The 13,065-nt window shown below is 40.0% G+C and overlaps 1 protein-coding gene across 2 annotated transcripts in view; it reads right to left on the bottom strand.

Annotated features, from left to right (window-relative positions):
- Positions 1–13,065, bottom strand: part of col27a1b (collagen, type XXVII, alpha 1b) — a 66,491-nt gene that overhangs the window by 36,409 nt on the left and 17,017 nt on the right. For both annotated transcript variants that reach the window (XM_034871670.1, XM_034871671.1), the window contains exons 5-7: positions 9,135–9,188; positions 6,644–6,697; positions 6,486–6,539 (exon numbers count right to left, since the gene is read on the bottom strand). In XM_034871670.1, the coding sequence (XP_034727561.1) occupies positions 6,486–6,539; positions 6,644–6,697; positions 9,135–9,188 (162 nt within the window). The remainder of the gene's footprint in view (positions 1–6,485; positions 6,540–6,643; positions 6,698–9,134; positions 9,189–13,065) is intronic.

The raw sequence follows: 13,065 nt of genomic DNA, 5'->3' as shown, positions 1-13,065 counted from the left end.
CCAGCTGGTTACAAAATATATTAATCTTATCACAATCAAGGCCTACAGTAGAGTAGATAGAGTCATGTGCAGCTGTCTTTGAGGAAAGAACATCGCCCCTCAAGTGAGAAGTCATTAACCACAAACTGTGTTAGCTTGTCGGTAGCAGAACAAGTAAACGGCCAGAGGCCAATGAAAAAAAAAGAAAGAGTATCAGAGTAAACAAACAAGTCACCATGAAGAGAGCCATACTGAGCACTCTCAAGACTGCAGCCAGAGTGTAAACATGAGTATTAAAATCAAACATCCTAATAGACATTTGGAAGAATTTATGTAAACCAGGGTTTAAAGCCTACTTCACTGAGTTTATGCAGGCCTGGTCTAAAATTATCCTTGTTCCCAAGAAGCCAAGAACCACAGGACTTAACAATTTCAGAACCATCACCCTGACATCTGTGGTTATGAAGTCCTTTGAGCATCTTGTGCTTTCTCGCCTCAAAGCCATCACTGACCCCCTCCTCTCCCAGCTTGGAATGCCTAATTCCACCTGCAGGTGGATCACTGACTTCCTATCTGACAGGAAGCAGCATGTGAAGCTGGGGGAACACGTCTGCAACACACATCAGCACCAAAACCCCCCATGGCTGCTTTCGTTCTTTCCAGTCTGCTCTTCTCCCTGTACACAAACAGCTGTACTTACAGTCACCAGCTGGCAAGCTTCTGAAGTTCACGGACAACACCTCCCTCATTGTACTCATCTGTGATGGTGACAAGTGCACCTACAGGTGGGAGGCTGGTGACCTGGTGCAAGCAAAACAACCCAGAACTCAACACTCTAAAGACAGTGGAGATGGTTGGGGACTTCAGGAAGATCTTCCTTACCTGCCCCCATCACCCTCTGTGACTCATTGACACTGTTGAGTCTTTCTGCTTCCTGGGAACTACCATCTCACATGACCTCAGGTGTGAACATCAGCTCCTTCATCAAGAAAGCACAACAGAGGATGTACTTCGGCAGCTGAAGAAATTTTACCTGCCAAGAACAATGATGGTGCACTTCTAGACAGCCATCATCGAGTACATACTCACATCCTCTATCACCATCTGGTTCGCTGATAGAACTGCCAAGGACAAGGGCGGACTGCAGCGTGTATACATAACACTGTACTTATTCTGCTGTACCATTCCTTTTTACTTAACTTATGTTATTCTATGTTATTTTTAATGTTTAGAGCAACAATGATGAGGAAGGGGAATCCAACAAATTGTAAGAATTTTTATCAAGATTAGGGTAGTCTCACTTTGCCAGACCTTCCTCCAAAGCGGGCTGAAGGAAGGTCTGGCTACTCCACACAGCATTCGGGGCTGGAAGGAAAACGGGCTCTGGATTAATGGCATTTCTTTAAACCAATAAGAATTGTTACGGGCGGTGCGGAACTCTGCACAAAGTCGCTGCAAAATAGTTGTGCTAGAGAAACCTCAGATTGGACAGATAGCCTAGCTAGCTATCTCAATATACACTGCAGAGATCTTGACAGCAGACATCAATAGTCCTCCAAAATCCACCAAATTTAAAATTCCAACACAAAAAAAACAGAAGGAAAACGTAAATAATTTTTCGGGGAAAAAAACTATACTTTTTTCATTATATTTTGCAAGTAAACTCTTATTTTTGTCTTGTGATTTGAATGAAAAAAAAGTTCAAATTAGCAGAAGTCTGAAGACAAATGCACAGTACAAAGTGTTTTTACTGTTGATATGTTCAACTGTTTCACCTTTTAAGTTTAATAAATGCAACATCTTTCTAAAAGACAATGAGAAATCGTGTTAAAAAATAATGATTTCATAATTGACCAAATCATCCTGATTATAATTTTTTTCCATAGTTGATCAGTCCTAGCAGGAAGCTAAGCTTGTGCTTTCTCAGAAGTACAGAGACATAAAATGCTCATGAATTAATCTTTTACAAATGGCCAGAGCTTGTTCCTGAGTCCAATAAAAAGTCATGATAAAAAAAGAAAGAAATCAACACACTTCGAAAGGCAACTATTTTTTTTTCTGTCACATCTCCTGCAGGCTTTGGACGCGGAGTGAAGCCAGATGTTGGTCCATTGACCACAGTAATTCTATCAGTCCCTTTTATGCTTCAGTTCTGTCAAACTCTTTATTGATGACTATTTGTCTATTTATCTACTGACAGACAGCACTGTGCTTAAAGTTGGAACTATCTGAGAGTACGTTTAGTTGTAGAGGAGTCTCAGGCTAGAGCCAAAACACTGCAGCCACAAAAAGACAAAAGAATGTGTCTGAGCCTTCCAGCGAGGCCAATACAATAAAAGAGTACAATAAAAGTAAGACAAAAAGAAATGTCCGTGTGTGCATCTGTGTATTGTATATATGGACTCAAAATAATTGGACAGCTTTTACAGTTCTGTAAATCCAGTGTGACACAAACATGGCAAAGGATCACATTCTTCAATAGTTTTTCCTTTCTATGCAAAGCAAACAGTTTTAATTAGTGTAACTCACACCAGATCAACCCTGCAACCAACCAGCAGCAGCAGCAGCTGGAGCAGCAGCAGCTGCAGCAGCAGCAGCGCCCCCCTTACAGAATGAGTAACAGACCTTCATTGGCACACAAAAAATGCTCTTTCCATAGATTTTTATCATTACACAAAAGCTACTCCCACCTGGCAAGCTCCCCTCTCCTTTTCTTGAATACATCAGATTCAGCAAATTTAGGTACAGTACGAAAATGTTATTCTACAAAGCTGAGATGCAGGTAAGGGAAAATCTTGAGGGCCGCACAGCTAATAAAACGTTGAGCGCTGTTCCATTGTGTCATGATCAGAGCTAGCTATGTAAAAGCCACACTGGTCCAGGTCTGGTAACACTCCACTGTGCTTCGTTTTGACACGCACACACGTGCGCACACACACACACACACACACACACAAACACACACACACACACACACACACACTCATCCACACACAAACACCAGACTTCTTACTTTACAGTGACCACTGACTGACTCCCAAGCAACCTCCCCATTACATCTCTACACATTTCCCACAGTGAGAAGGGCTTTCTCTGGCAGTGGGCCAAGGACTGAGCAGAAAACTCAAGACGGTCCATAAAGCTGTGGCAGGTCATGGTTTTATTGGCTGGTTGTCCAAGAGCAGGCAAGAGAAGGAACCTCAAGCTCCATGTGGCAGATTCTGGAATTTTGGTGTAATTTGAATATAAAAGTGCACTGTAAGGAGTTTGGCTTCCAGTGCCAGAGTAAGATCACAAAAAAAGTAAGTTAAGGACAGCTGCAGGCAATGACGTGTCTGGTGGCTTACAGAAGAACCAAGCTGATTGCCTTGCTTTTATTAGCTGGATACAAACTGCTTTTTAATACTTTGTATGGCTGTAAGCAGTTACTTCTGGGGATCTTTTAGGTTAACATAACCTGATCAGAGGGATAGAATCCCACCTGAACTGATTATCAGAACAGAAAAAGGGATTCATTACAACCACTTGACCTCAGCCAGGAGAATGGTCCACACCCAGCAAATATTCTTAATTTCCATAAATCAGCAGGAAGAATTTTAGCTTTTTCCCATGACTCAACGTTCCATGATTCACAAGGGGAGAAGAGGTCTTCCTCTTTCGAGCTGGAGTCCTCCCCCATATTACACTGAATGGAGGATCCTTGAGAGCACCAGATGGCTATTCACAGTCAGCGCTGTCCAATTGCATAATAGATTGTTAGAGCTCCCGCCAAAGCATTATTACACTCTAGCTTTTGTGTCTCAAATGAGAACAGGAGTGTTTATATGTGTAGGTGTCTAAGACAAAGTTGCTTACAAAAGGTTTTCTCACATTGTGTGTAGCAGTTGTTTTCTAATTAGCACACCTTTCTGTACTGATGCAGTTTTGGTTTCTCATCTCTCATCTTCTACAGAGTATAATTCTGACAGCAGACTGCAAAATGAGTAGTGTGATGACAAACTGCTGAGTGTAATAAAAAAAAGCTGCGTGAAGATTTCTTTCAGCAAGCTTATATTTTTCTAAACAGATGTTGTTGAACTCTCAGACTGTCAGAAAACTCAGCAGTGAGTCCCTTTGCAAAGCTTGTCTGTAACCTGCAACAAAAGTTACATTTATTTGAACACCACATTAATTCAATTCCTATTTAAATCTTGGAGAATCCCTTCCACAAAGTAAGTAGAGTGGGCCCCCCCTGCTTGAAAAGCTGATAAGCCTTTTGGGTTTCATTGGAGAGTTTTTGTGTCCCACAATGGTGTAAGTGCTGATTCTGAGGTTTTCCCCTGATAACAAGATAAATCTGGGGTAATGCTGATTTGTAAAATAAATAAATAAATAAATAAAAATAAAGCAATTGCATGGAAATTAACTGTGCATCGCCATCTCCAGTGATGGAATGTAATTGATAGCAAGGATGGCAGAGTTGTGCTATTTACTAGAATCAGCCATTGCTACATAGCGCTAGCAAGATTTGTGCTGTTAATTACAGGAGGGAAAACTACAAACATATTTCTTGCAGTCCATTGGCTCTGTTTTGAACTGAATCCATTTCTACTCTTAATCGACAAGATAATAAACATTTCTCTGTCTTATGTAAAAACTGATGTATCCAGAGTTGAGCTGGATACATGAAGAAAGTTAGGGGGACTCAGATGACTTACAAAGAAGAATGTAATGAAATCTTGGTCAAGATGACTAAGGACAAGCAGCAGAGTTTAACTTCAACGTAGCGTTGTGTAGTGACATCCCAACTGTGAGGTACTCTCCATCTCCAAGACGGAATCATCTCATCCTGAACATATGCCAGGTTTGGGTAATGCAAAGATAATAATGTCGCCATATTCGAAAGGAGACGGGGCCCAGAACACAACGTTCTTCTCAGCCCGTGACCTGTGACCTAGGGGACCCAATGTTAACCATGTTTCCCCCGTGATCTCATCTTACCACAACATGGTGTTTTCAGTAGAAGGCACGTTATCCAGTATAAGTTGTGGCAAGTTGTGTTTCCCTAAAAGTTCTGAAAAAAACAAAATCACATGTAGCGTACAGCTAACTCTTGCAGGAAGTGAAAGAAATGTCCAAGAGTTGTAGTTCACGCAAGGTATCATGGAGTTAGGAATACCATGGATAACATTGATAAGCCACATGTTACAGTGAAGAACATGTTCCATTCTTAAGATGAACATAGGCACCGTCGATCACTTTGAGTGATTACCACCACCATTCTGCGGTTGTGAAAAACAAGTGTGGGCACTATTTACTCCTGTTTGAGAAATGTTAGCTAAAAACTACAGTTAGTGCCTACCTGTTTTAGGAAATGTGTAAGCCCTTAAAAAAATATTAAGTTATTACATTATTAAAAAAAGATGTAAAGTATATGTGAGCTCTTTTAATGGTGTTCATCTTCAGAAGGAATCACTGGCTTTACTGCCACAAGCAGGGTAACAAGGATGGGAAGTATTGAGAGATAGACTACCACATTGCTGCTTATGGTCTTTTCATTGGATCTGTTCTGACAATAACAAAAATGCTGCCAGCTTTATTCTTTGATGGAAGCAGGTATTATGTGTTACGATACTCCACCACAATGAAAAGGATTCACATTGTCCAGCAAACACTATGGAAAAACAAAGTCAGTCAGTTGCAGAGTACTATGTTATTAGCACACTCTGCATTGTGGGAAATCCAACAGGCTCTGGCTCACTTGAGATGTGTTATTACTGTGGGGTGAATAACAGGATAAAATGCACAAGGCCATGGAGAAACGCTCTGTTGCTTACCATTACTTCTTGTCAAGATAACGGATATCAGATTACATAACATGTAAACATGTAAAGAAGTCAAATCTTGTAGACTAACAATCCAGAGCGGGACCATATCACAAAACTAAACCACAATCATAACTTTTTTGTTAAGAAAAACTGTTCTCCAGAGAGTGAATGACATAACATCCATTTGGAGGAAGTATGTAAAGCTTAAATTTCACTCTGTAAACTTTAGCTTTGCTCAAATGCCTTGATCATATTGGAGGCCTGTGATGACGTAACAGCCCAGACATTCAAACCTTTAGTATTTTGAGCGGCAGGGGAGCCTGATCCCAGGTGTTCTCCTTGACGCCTGCATTATGTTAGGCTGCTTTCCAAACAAGAGCTCAAACATCCATGTTTGGCTGGAGTTTCTAAACACTCTCACAGATATCCCCCACAAAGGCAGTTCAGGGTGTGTCAGGGTTGAGAGGATGTACGTTTGATTTAGCGATACTCACTATAAACAATTCCACTCATTCAGTCGCACATTCATTCAGAGTGTCTGATTTATGTGGGAAAACATTTTGAGAACAGTAAGTGCACACACTGAACAGTTACACATGGGACAAGGCCAGTTAAATCTGACGGATATCAGTTACTTCCTTGTTGAATTACACAAACCAACACACAGTTTAAGCTTGTCAGACAAATCAGGTTTTCTACCTTTCGTCCATCTTGGCCATGCAGTCCAGGGGGGCCCATTGCACCAGGCTCTCCCTAGAAGGATAATTTGGGTTACATTCAATACACCAACAAAATTTATATGACTGTTCGCTAATGATTGAGTAGTTCTATGAAAGGAAAGAGGACAATATGCATACTTTTAGTCCTTTTGGGGCTTGACCAGGTGACAGTCCATAATCTCCTTTTTGTCCCTAAAACATAAAACACAGAACATTTTCCTATTCACACAATTAGAGACACTTTTCATCCAGTGGGTACAAGATGTATCCTGTTCTGCACCTACGTTTGCTTCATATTTTCTTCATTGCCAAAGCATTCCACTTCACAAGGCGCAGAGGAGTTCACTGTTTGCATTTACCCTATCAAAGAGTAATGAGTTCCTCCTACTTATTGGTGAGTCTTGCAGTTGTATTTACACAAACGTGCAATCCATTCATGCCTTCCAGTGACTCGGTTTACACCAAACCAGCAAGAAGTGATGGGGAGTGAACGTGTACATTCTTCTCCCTTTTCGGGCAGTGGGAATCCTGTCAGTGCTTTCTGGGTCAGCATTCAACATCCAATCGCACTGTTGAAAGAGCAGCCCAGAAATCTACGCAATTATAATGTAAACGGTTCATGGAGAAAGAGATAATTTGCTGTGTTAGCGCTTAATGTATAATGATGTTAATGATTGTATATAATGTTTGCAGCACTGAGTTGATTGGACTCAAACCAAACAACAGCCTGTTACCGGCTGATCGCACATGCTCTGACTTATTTCATTTTGCAAATTAAAAGTTTTGGCATGTAGAGAATTCATGTTTTGTGCCTCACTCTGGTGCAACCCTGAAGCTAAGACTCCATTTTGAAGGAGTATTGGTGGTATTTCTTTCCAGACCTTTTAGTGCAAAAGACAATAGTTCAGTCATAGTGGAAAGACATGCACGGCTTCAAAGGAGAATCTTACAGGGTTACTGGTGAGAGTACGATAGGAGTTCCCATCTATAGGGTATTGGCCCATTTAAACCTAAATGTTCGTGACAGCTACAACTTGGCATTGAAACGTCTTTGTGGGAATTTTCTGCGGAGGGATTTCTTAACAGAGCCAGGAGTGCATCTCTAGCCAAGAGCTACATACACAAACTGAACACTGTGTCTTTTCACTGTCTAAAGGTGTTTACCTTAACTACATCATCATTTCAATTCAAAGAGAAACTACTGTAAATGAGGTAATTAATTCCAAAAGCTGAAAACCCTAATAAGCACTTGCAGTTTCCACTGATTATGTGCGTGTTTTAGGCCTTCATTGATTACAGTTTTAGGTCTACTGGTAGGCTACTTACAGCAGTTGGTAATTGGTCATCGTATCGTCTCAATTTATTATCATTACATCCAGATAAAGTGACATATTCAAAATAGAATTCAGCTAACACAGTATGTTTTCATCCAGCTTGTCAAAGCAGCGACCTGTGCCAGACTAGGCTGTCTGCTATTTGAGGTTTGTGTGTAAACTGAGCTGGGTCCGGTTTGGTTAGGCTCCAGTAACACATATGTGCAATATAGGAGTTATGGTTTTTCCCTGATTAAAGGAAGCCAAAGCATGGTATCAATTATGTTGTTTTTAATGTTTGAAGACAAAATGTGGAAAATGCTGAAATTCAATCCATTGCTATGGATTAGGTGCAGACTTGAAATACAAGCCATTTTCCATTTTATTCTAGCATGGTTTAACAGACTCCTTTGTGATACAAGACTGACACATTATGGAGCTAAGCAGCCCTCTGTGTTGACAATTCAAATCAGCTGGAACACAGACTCATGTCAAGTACTTGCAAATTGGTGAGTCAGGAAGACTTAAAACTGCTGTTCTTTCCTGAAGGGAAACACGTGGCTTTTTAAGAGATTACAAGAGATGTACTTTGAACCTCAGACATGCAAACTAAGTGAAATCACAAATAAACATTAGATGCTGATTTGAATTGGATGAAGAAAAACCACAATAAATACTTGCCCTTCAAATTTACATTGTCATTTCATCAGTTAGCTAAGGATCAATGAATGAGGTATTAAGGCTGTATGTACCATAAAACGCTTTGCCATACATTTCATTTTACCTTATTTACATCATCTCTTGCATTGCCAAGAGGTTGTCCCGTAACTCGTTCTAGATCCACTTTAAGGATCCAGCAGTGTATTGACAAGACAGACAGTATAGGCCGAACAATACCGCCACGACAAAATGGATAGTAACTTATTTAAAGGCCCACTCTATCAATTTCTGACAATATACATTACAGGAATATGCAATTATACATATTTTATATAAACATGAAAAAGAATTTAGTTCATTGTCAAATTTTCATAACCGAAATCCAAATCTGCATTCTTGATGTAAACAAACCATGTTGGTCCATCTCTCAATACTGTTCAGATGATGGCCTGAAACAACTACACACTGTACTTTTCTAAACTGTATATTCGATAGGTACTCCTTTCCAACAGATTAATAGACGTTTGGTGCGTTTGTGATTTACACCACCAGAACAGTGTACATTATGTTTTTTTTTTCTTAATGGAGTTTGCTGACATTGCTTGTTTGAGCTAATACAGATAGGTATTTTTTGACACAAAGTTATTGATTTGTACCTTCACTCCAGGAGTTCCAGGACGACCAGGGATTCCATGGGGGCCAGGAGGACCCTGAAAACAGAGACACACATTGAGGAAGACACTGAGTAAAAGTGATCATCAGGGTCATTGAACAGGCCTCTGTTTTAGCAGGAAAGGGGGTGAGTTTGTACTTTATGTGAGGTTTTCACAGATGTATGCACCTATTGTTCCCTTCCCACCGGCTGTCTGTGTTATGGGACAGGTCAGCTGTGCCCCGAGGTCCCTCTGTGTTTTTGTATATGTCCTCTTTGAGATGTGCTGCATCTCCTGCCTTGCCTGTCTGCCTGCCCAAGTTATGACACATGGATGTGATTTTACTCGTCCCTACACTTATTCACTGGTTTCAAGGGTCCCACAAAGTTAAGGCCACTCATCCATCACATCATATTCCCTAATGGCTTTGTTATGGAGATTTATCTGTCCTCTCATTGATGTCAAACACCAAAACATAAAGAAAAAAAGAGAAACATAGAGACGGTTAAAGTGATATATTGCAAAGGTTTTCTGTAATTAAGGTAATTAAGGGAAGTTGCAGAGCAAAAGTGTAAGGTTTTCTCATCAATTCAGTTTAACCCCGCATCTTCCAAAGAACATAGGGATACATAGTGAGAAAATACACATGTCACAAAACAAAAGTCTATGCTTATTGGAAGAAGCCAAATGAATATTTTTACAAACCAATGAAAAGGTTTATCAACAATTTCCAGTACCCTATGACACACTCTTAAATGTATTTAGCTTTTTTCCCTTAATGATCACTCAGACATATTGTCTTCTTCTGCAAGGACAGGCTGTCATATATTTAACGCAGTTGACAGACTTCCATAAATAGTCTCAAGGCTCCAGCTGTTACAGTTATCAAAAAACATCTACATATGCATTTCTTGACTACATCTCAATGTCACAGCTTATAGAACAGTGAGAAAGATTTTGAACAGATGCATACAGAGAAATGTTGAATTGATGAACAAAACTCAAAAGAACATAACTTCTTTATACCACAATATGTAGGTATATGTGATATATAATGTGCTTGGATGTAAATTATTGAGCCATCTGTGCCAAATGCTTTATCAAAATAGACCATGTCCTGCAAGTTAGGCCAGGTAAGTGGACGTGCAGGAGCAGAGAATGAGGATATTAAATCAATTTTTTTCTGGTTAAAAGGCACTTTAAATTCAAGTGAGCTGCAAAAAAATAAAGCAACAACTTCCTGAGGCATCCAAGTGAGGATACTTCAATTTAATTGCACACTTGGAGTGTATGGAACAGGGTCAGCATGGAAAATCTATCCCAGCTAAATTTAAAGCATAGAAACACCTTCAGATTGCCTGAACAGCAAGCTACTGTATCTTCAGCCCATTCTTTAGGTTGTTCAGACTTTCCATTGGTTGTGAAGAAAGTTTCCCCCGAGCTGGAGGTGAAAGTGAGGGATAGGATTACTCTGAGTCAAACAAACGGAAGAGGCCAAGAGGTCTAAGTGTAGAGTTGGATGATTCAGCCGGTCTTTGTTATCTATCTGCGCTAAATTATCAGACTGTGGAGAGGAGTCAAACAGCTCGGGCAGCCCCCCTCCCCTCAAACTGGCCAGACCTTTCCCCCACAGACGCTCGCTGCTGGACATATGGAGACACTTAACAGAAGCTCATCTAGAGATTTCCTCCTCCTCTTCTAGTCAGGGCATTCCCCTTTTCACTCGCTTGATATTAAATCGTATGGTAGTCGTTATCACCTGATGGGAACCAAAGGGAGGAGGAGTTGCAGAGAAAAAGGGATGTCTGGACCGAATATAACAAATTGCATTTTTGCAGTACATAAGTTTAGGAGGCGTGATGCTGATGACAAGGCAAGTGGGTGTTGGGGGGCAGAATGATTTCCTTTATCCATCTATCTGTGGGAGAAAAAAGGAATGAAGATCCTCCTAATTATTGAAAAAAGCTCTTGACAAGAAACCATTTTGAGACCAACAGCAAATAAAACATGCACATGAGCGCTAATGTAAACCCAGGTCAGCCAGCACATAAATATACACACACACAACTGAGGCCTGCAGTTGAAGGGCACCTGTATGCCAGAGCTGTGACCAGATTTACGATGTGGGTGAATGACTTTACAGGGCTGACACGTGGAGTGCTACTGTTTTTATAGGCCCTTACCCCGAAACAGACCTACAAACACCTTCACTGGACTGCACAGAAGGAAAGAGTAGGTCTTTAGCCTGATGATTATTCAATGTAATGTGTAGTAAAGGATCTTAACTCTTTTTTATTTTATCTTGGCAAGACCCTTCGTGCTAACTAAGTGCTAATTGCTTCCCTACAATCAGAAACTCTCTTCTCAGAGAAACAGTGAGGCCAGTAACAAGCCAGCGTTTTTCTTTAATCTGCCATTTTTATTATTTTTATTAACCTATTAATGGTCAAGTCTATTATATATCACAACATTGTGAAAAATCCAACAGTCCAAAACATACAAGTAATTAAATCCTCATATTTGTAAAGTTTTAACCAGAAAGTGTCCTTTCTGCTCAATAAGGGATTGATTATTAAAATTGATGGCTGATTTTCTGAAGATTGGTTAATTGACAAAACATTTTAGTGCAAAGGCCACCTCTCAATTCTTTTTTTCTTAAATATTCTGTTGATAAATCACATTTATGTTGTTGAAGGTGTTGCTCTTTGATTTTATGCACTTATTTCAAAACAGACTAATGGTGCTGCAGCTGTAAATATATAATGCATCTCCTTTGCACCTGAATGACATGCAATGCAATGTAGGCCTTTAATTAATCATTATAAAATCGCGATCTCGATTCACCATGTTCACGATTTAATTTTGAAATAACTTTGTTATTTTTATTATTAAATTTCAAGGACTTTGATTCTCATTTAATTCTCGTTTAATTTTACACGCCGACAGCATCAGAAACGCTACTACTTTCTTCTTTGAGTTTTAAACATAGACTGTGTTAAATGTTTAAAGCGCTCCCAAGCACTGCAGTGTTCTCCCTTCTCTTCATTGAAGCCTCTATGTTTACAGGTTTGTGGTGGTGCACATTGTGCTATAGGTGTCAAACAAAATCTATGTTTGGTGCAGCCAATTTGTTTTGTTTTGCCATGTTCAAAATAATTGTGGCAGAGAATCGTGATATCAATTCTAAGCAAAAAAATTGTGATTGATATTTTTTCCCGAATCGTGCAGGCCATTAACATTTAAGTAATACATGGAAAACCGTTTATATTAAAGGTCAACAGATCTAAAGATTTACAAACTAACAGTTTTACTGACAATGCTCTGGAACAATTCAACGATGAAGTACAAACTGTCTGCTGTCATCTTCTGTGAACCTGCTGCCACTTAAATTTAACTCTCTAAACTTGCTCCCTAATAGCTTAAGCACAAGAAGTGCTGTAGTGGAAATCCGCAGTGTTACCAAAAATGACAGAGAAGAACTCAGTAAAGCCTCTGGGAGACTGCTCATTTGTGCCTACACATGTACTTCATTTTAGAAGAATCTAAATTAAAAATAATAAATATAAATTTGTTCAGTTTTCTGCACCAATAGACCACTGGCAAAAGCGGAGCTTCCATTGCTTAAGTCTCCATAGACTCCTTATTTCATGTCATAATAGTGTCAACCATTCTTTAAGCATTTATGGAAACCCAGGTTCACGGACTGACTGAACACTGGCAAGTCCCTTTCTCTGCACAAAGACCTCTTTGATCCACGCTCAAGCCTCTCCTTCAGGGCTGAGTGAACTGCGGCGCCGAGCCGGGCTTATGGCTGTGTTAAGAACGTGGACGCTCTCACGTGTAAGAGATGCTGCTCAGTAGAGACATGACACCTTACTGTCAGAGACGTAAAGCTGTAAATGTGTAGTGTCACCCCAACTGCTGTTTTGGGATG

Source organism: Etheostoma cragini, chromosome 5 (genome assembly GCF_013103735.1).
Source record: "Etheostoma cragini isolate CJK2018 chromosome 5, CSU_Ecrag_1.0, whole genome shotgun sequence".
In the NCBI taxonomy this organism is placed as follows: domain Eukaryota; kingdom Metazoa; phylum Chordata; class Actinopteri; order Perciformes; family Percidae; genus Etheostoma; species Etheostoma cragini.
The sequence above is the reverse complement of the archived record's forward strand: the minus strand, read 5'-3'. Positions and strand labels throughout refer to the sequence as shown.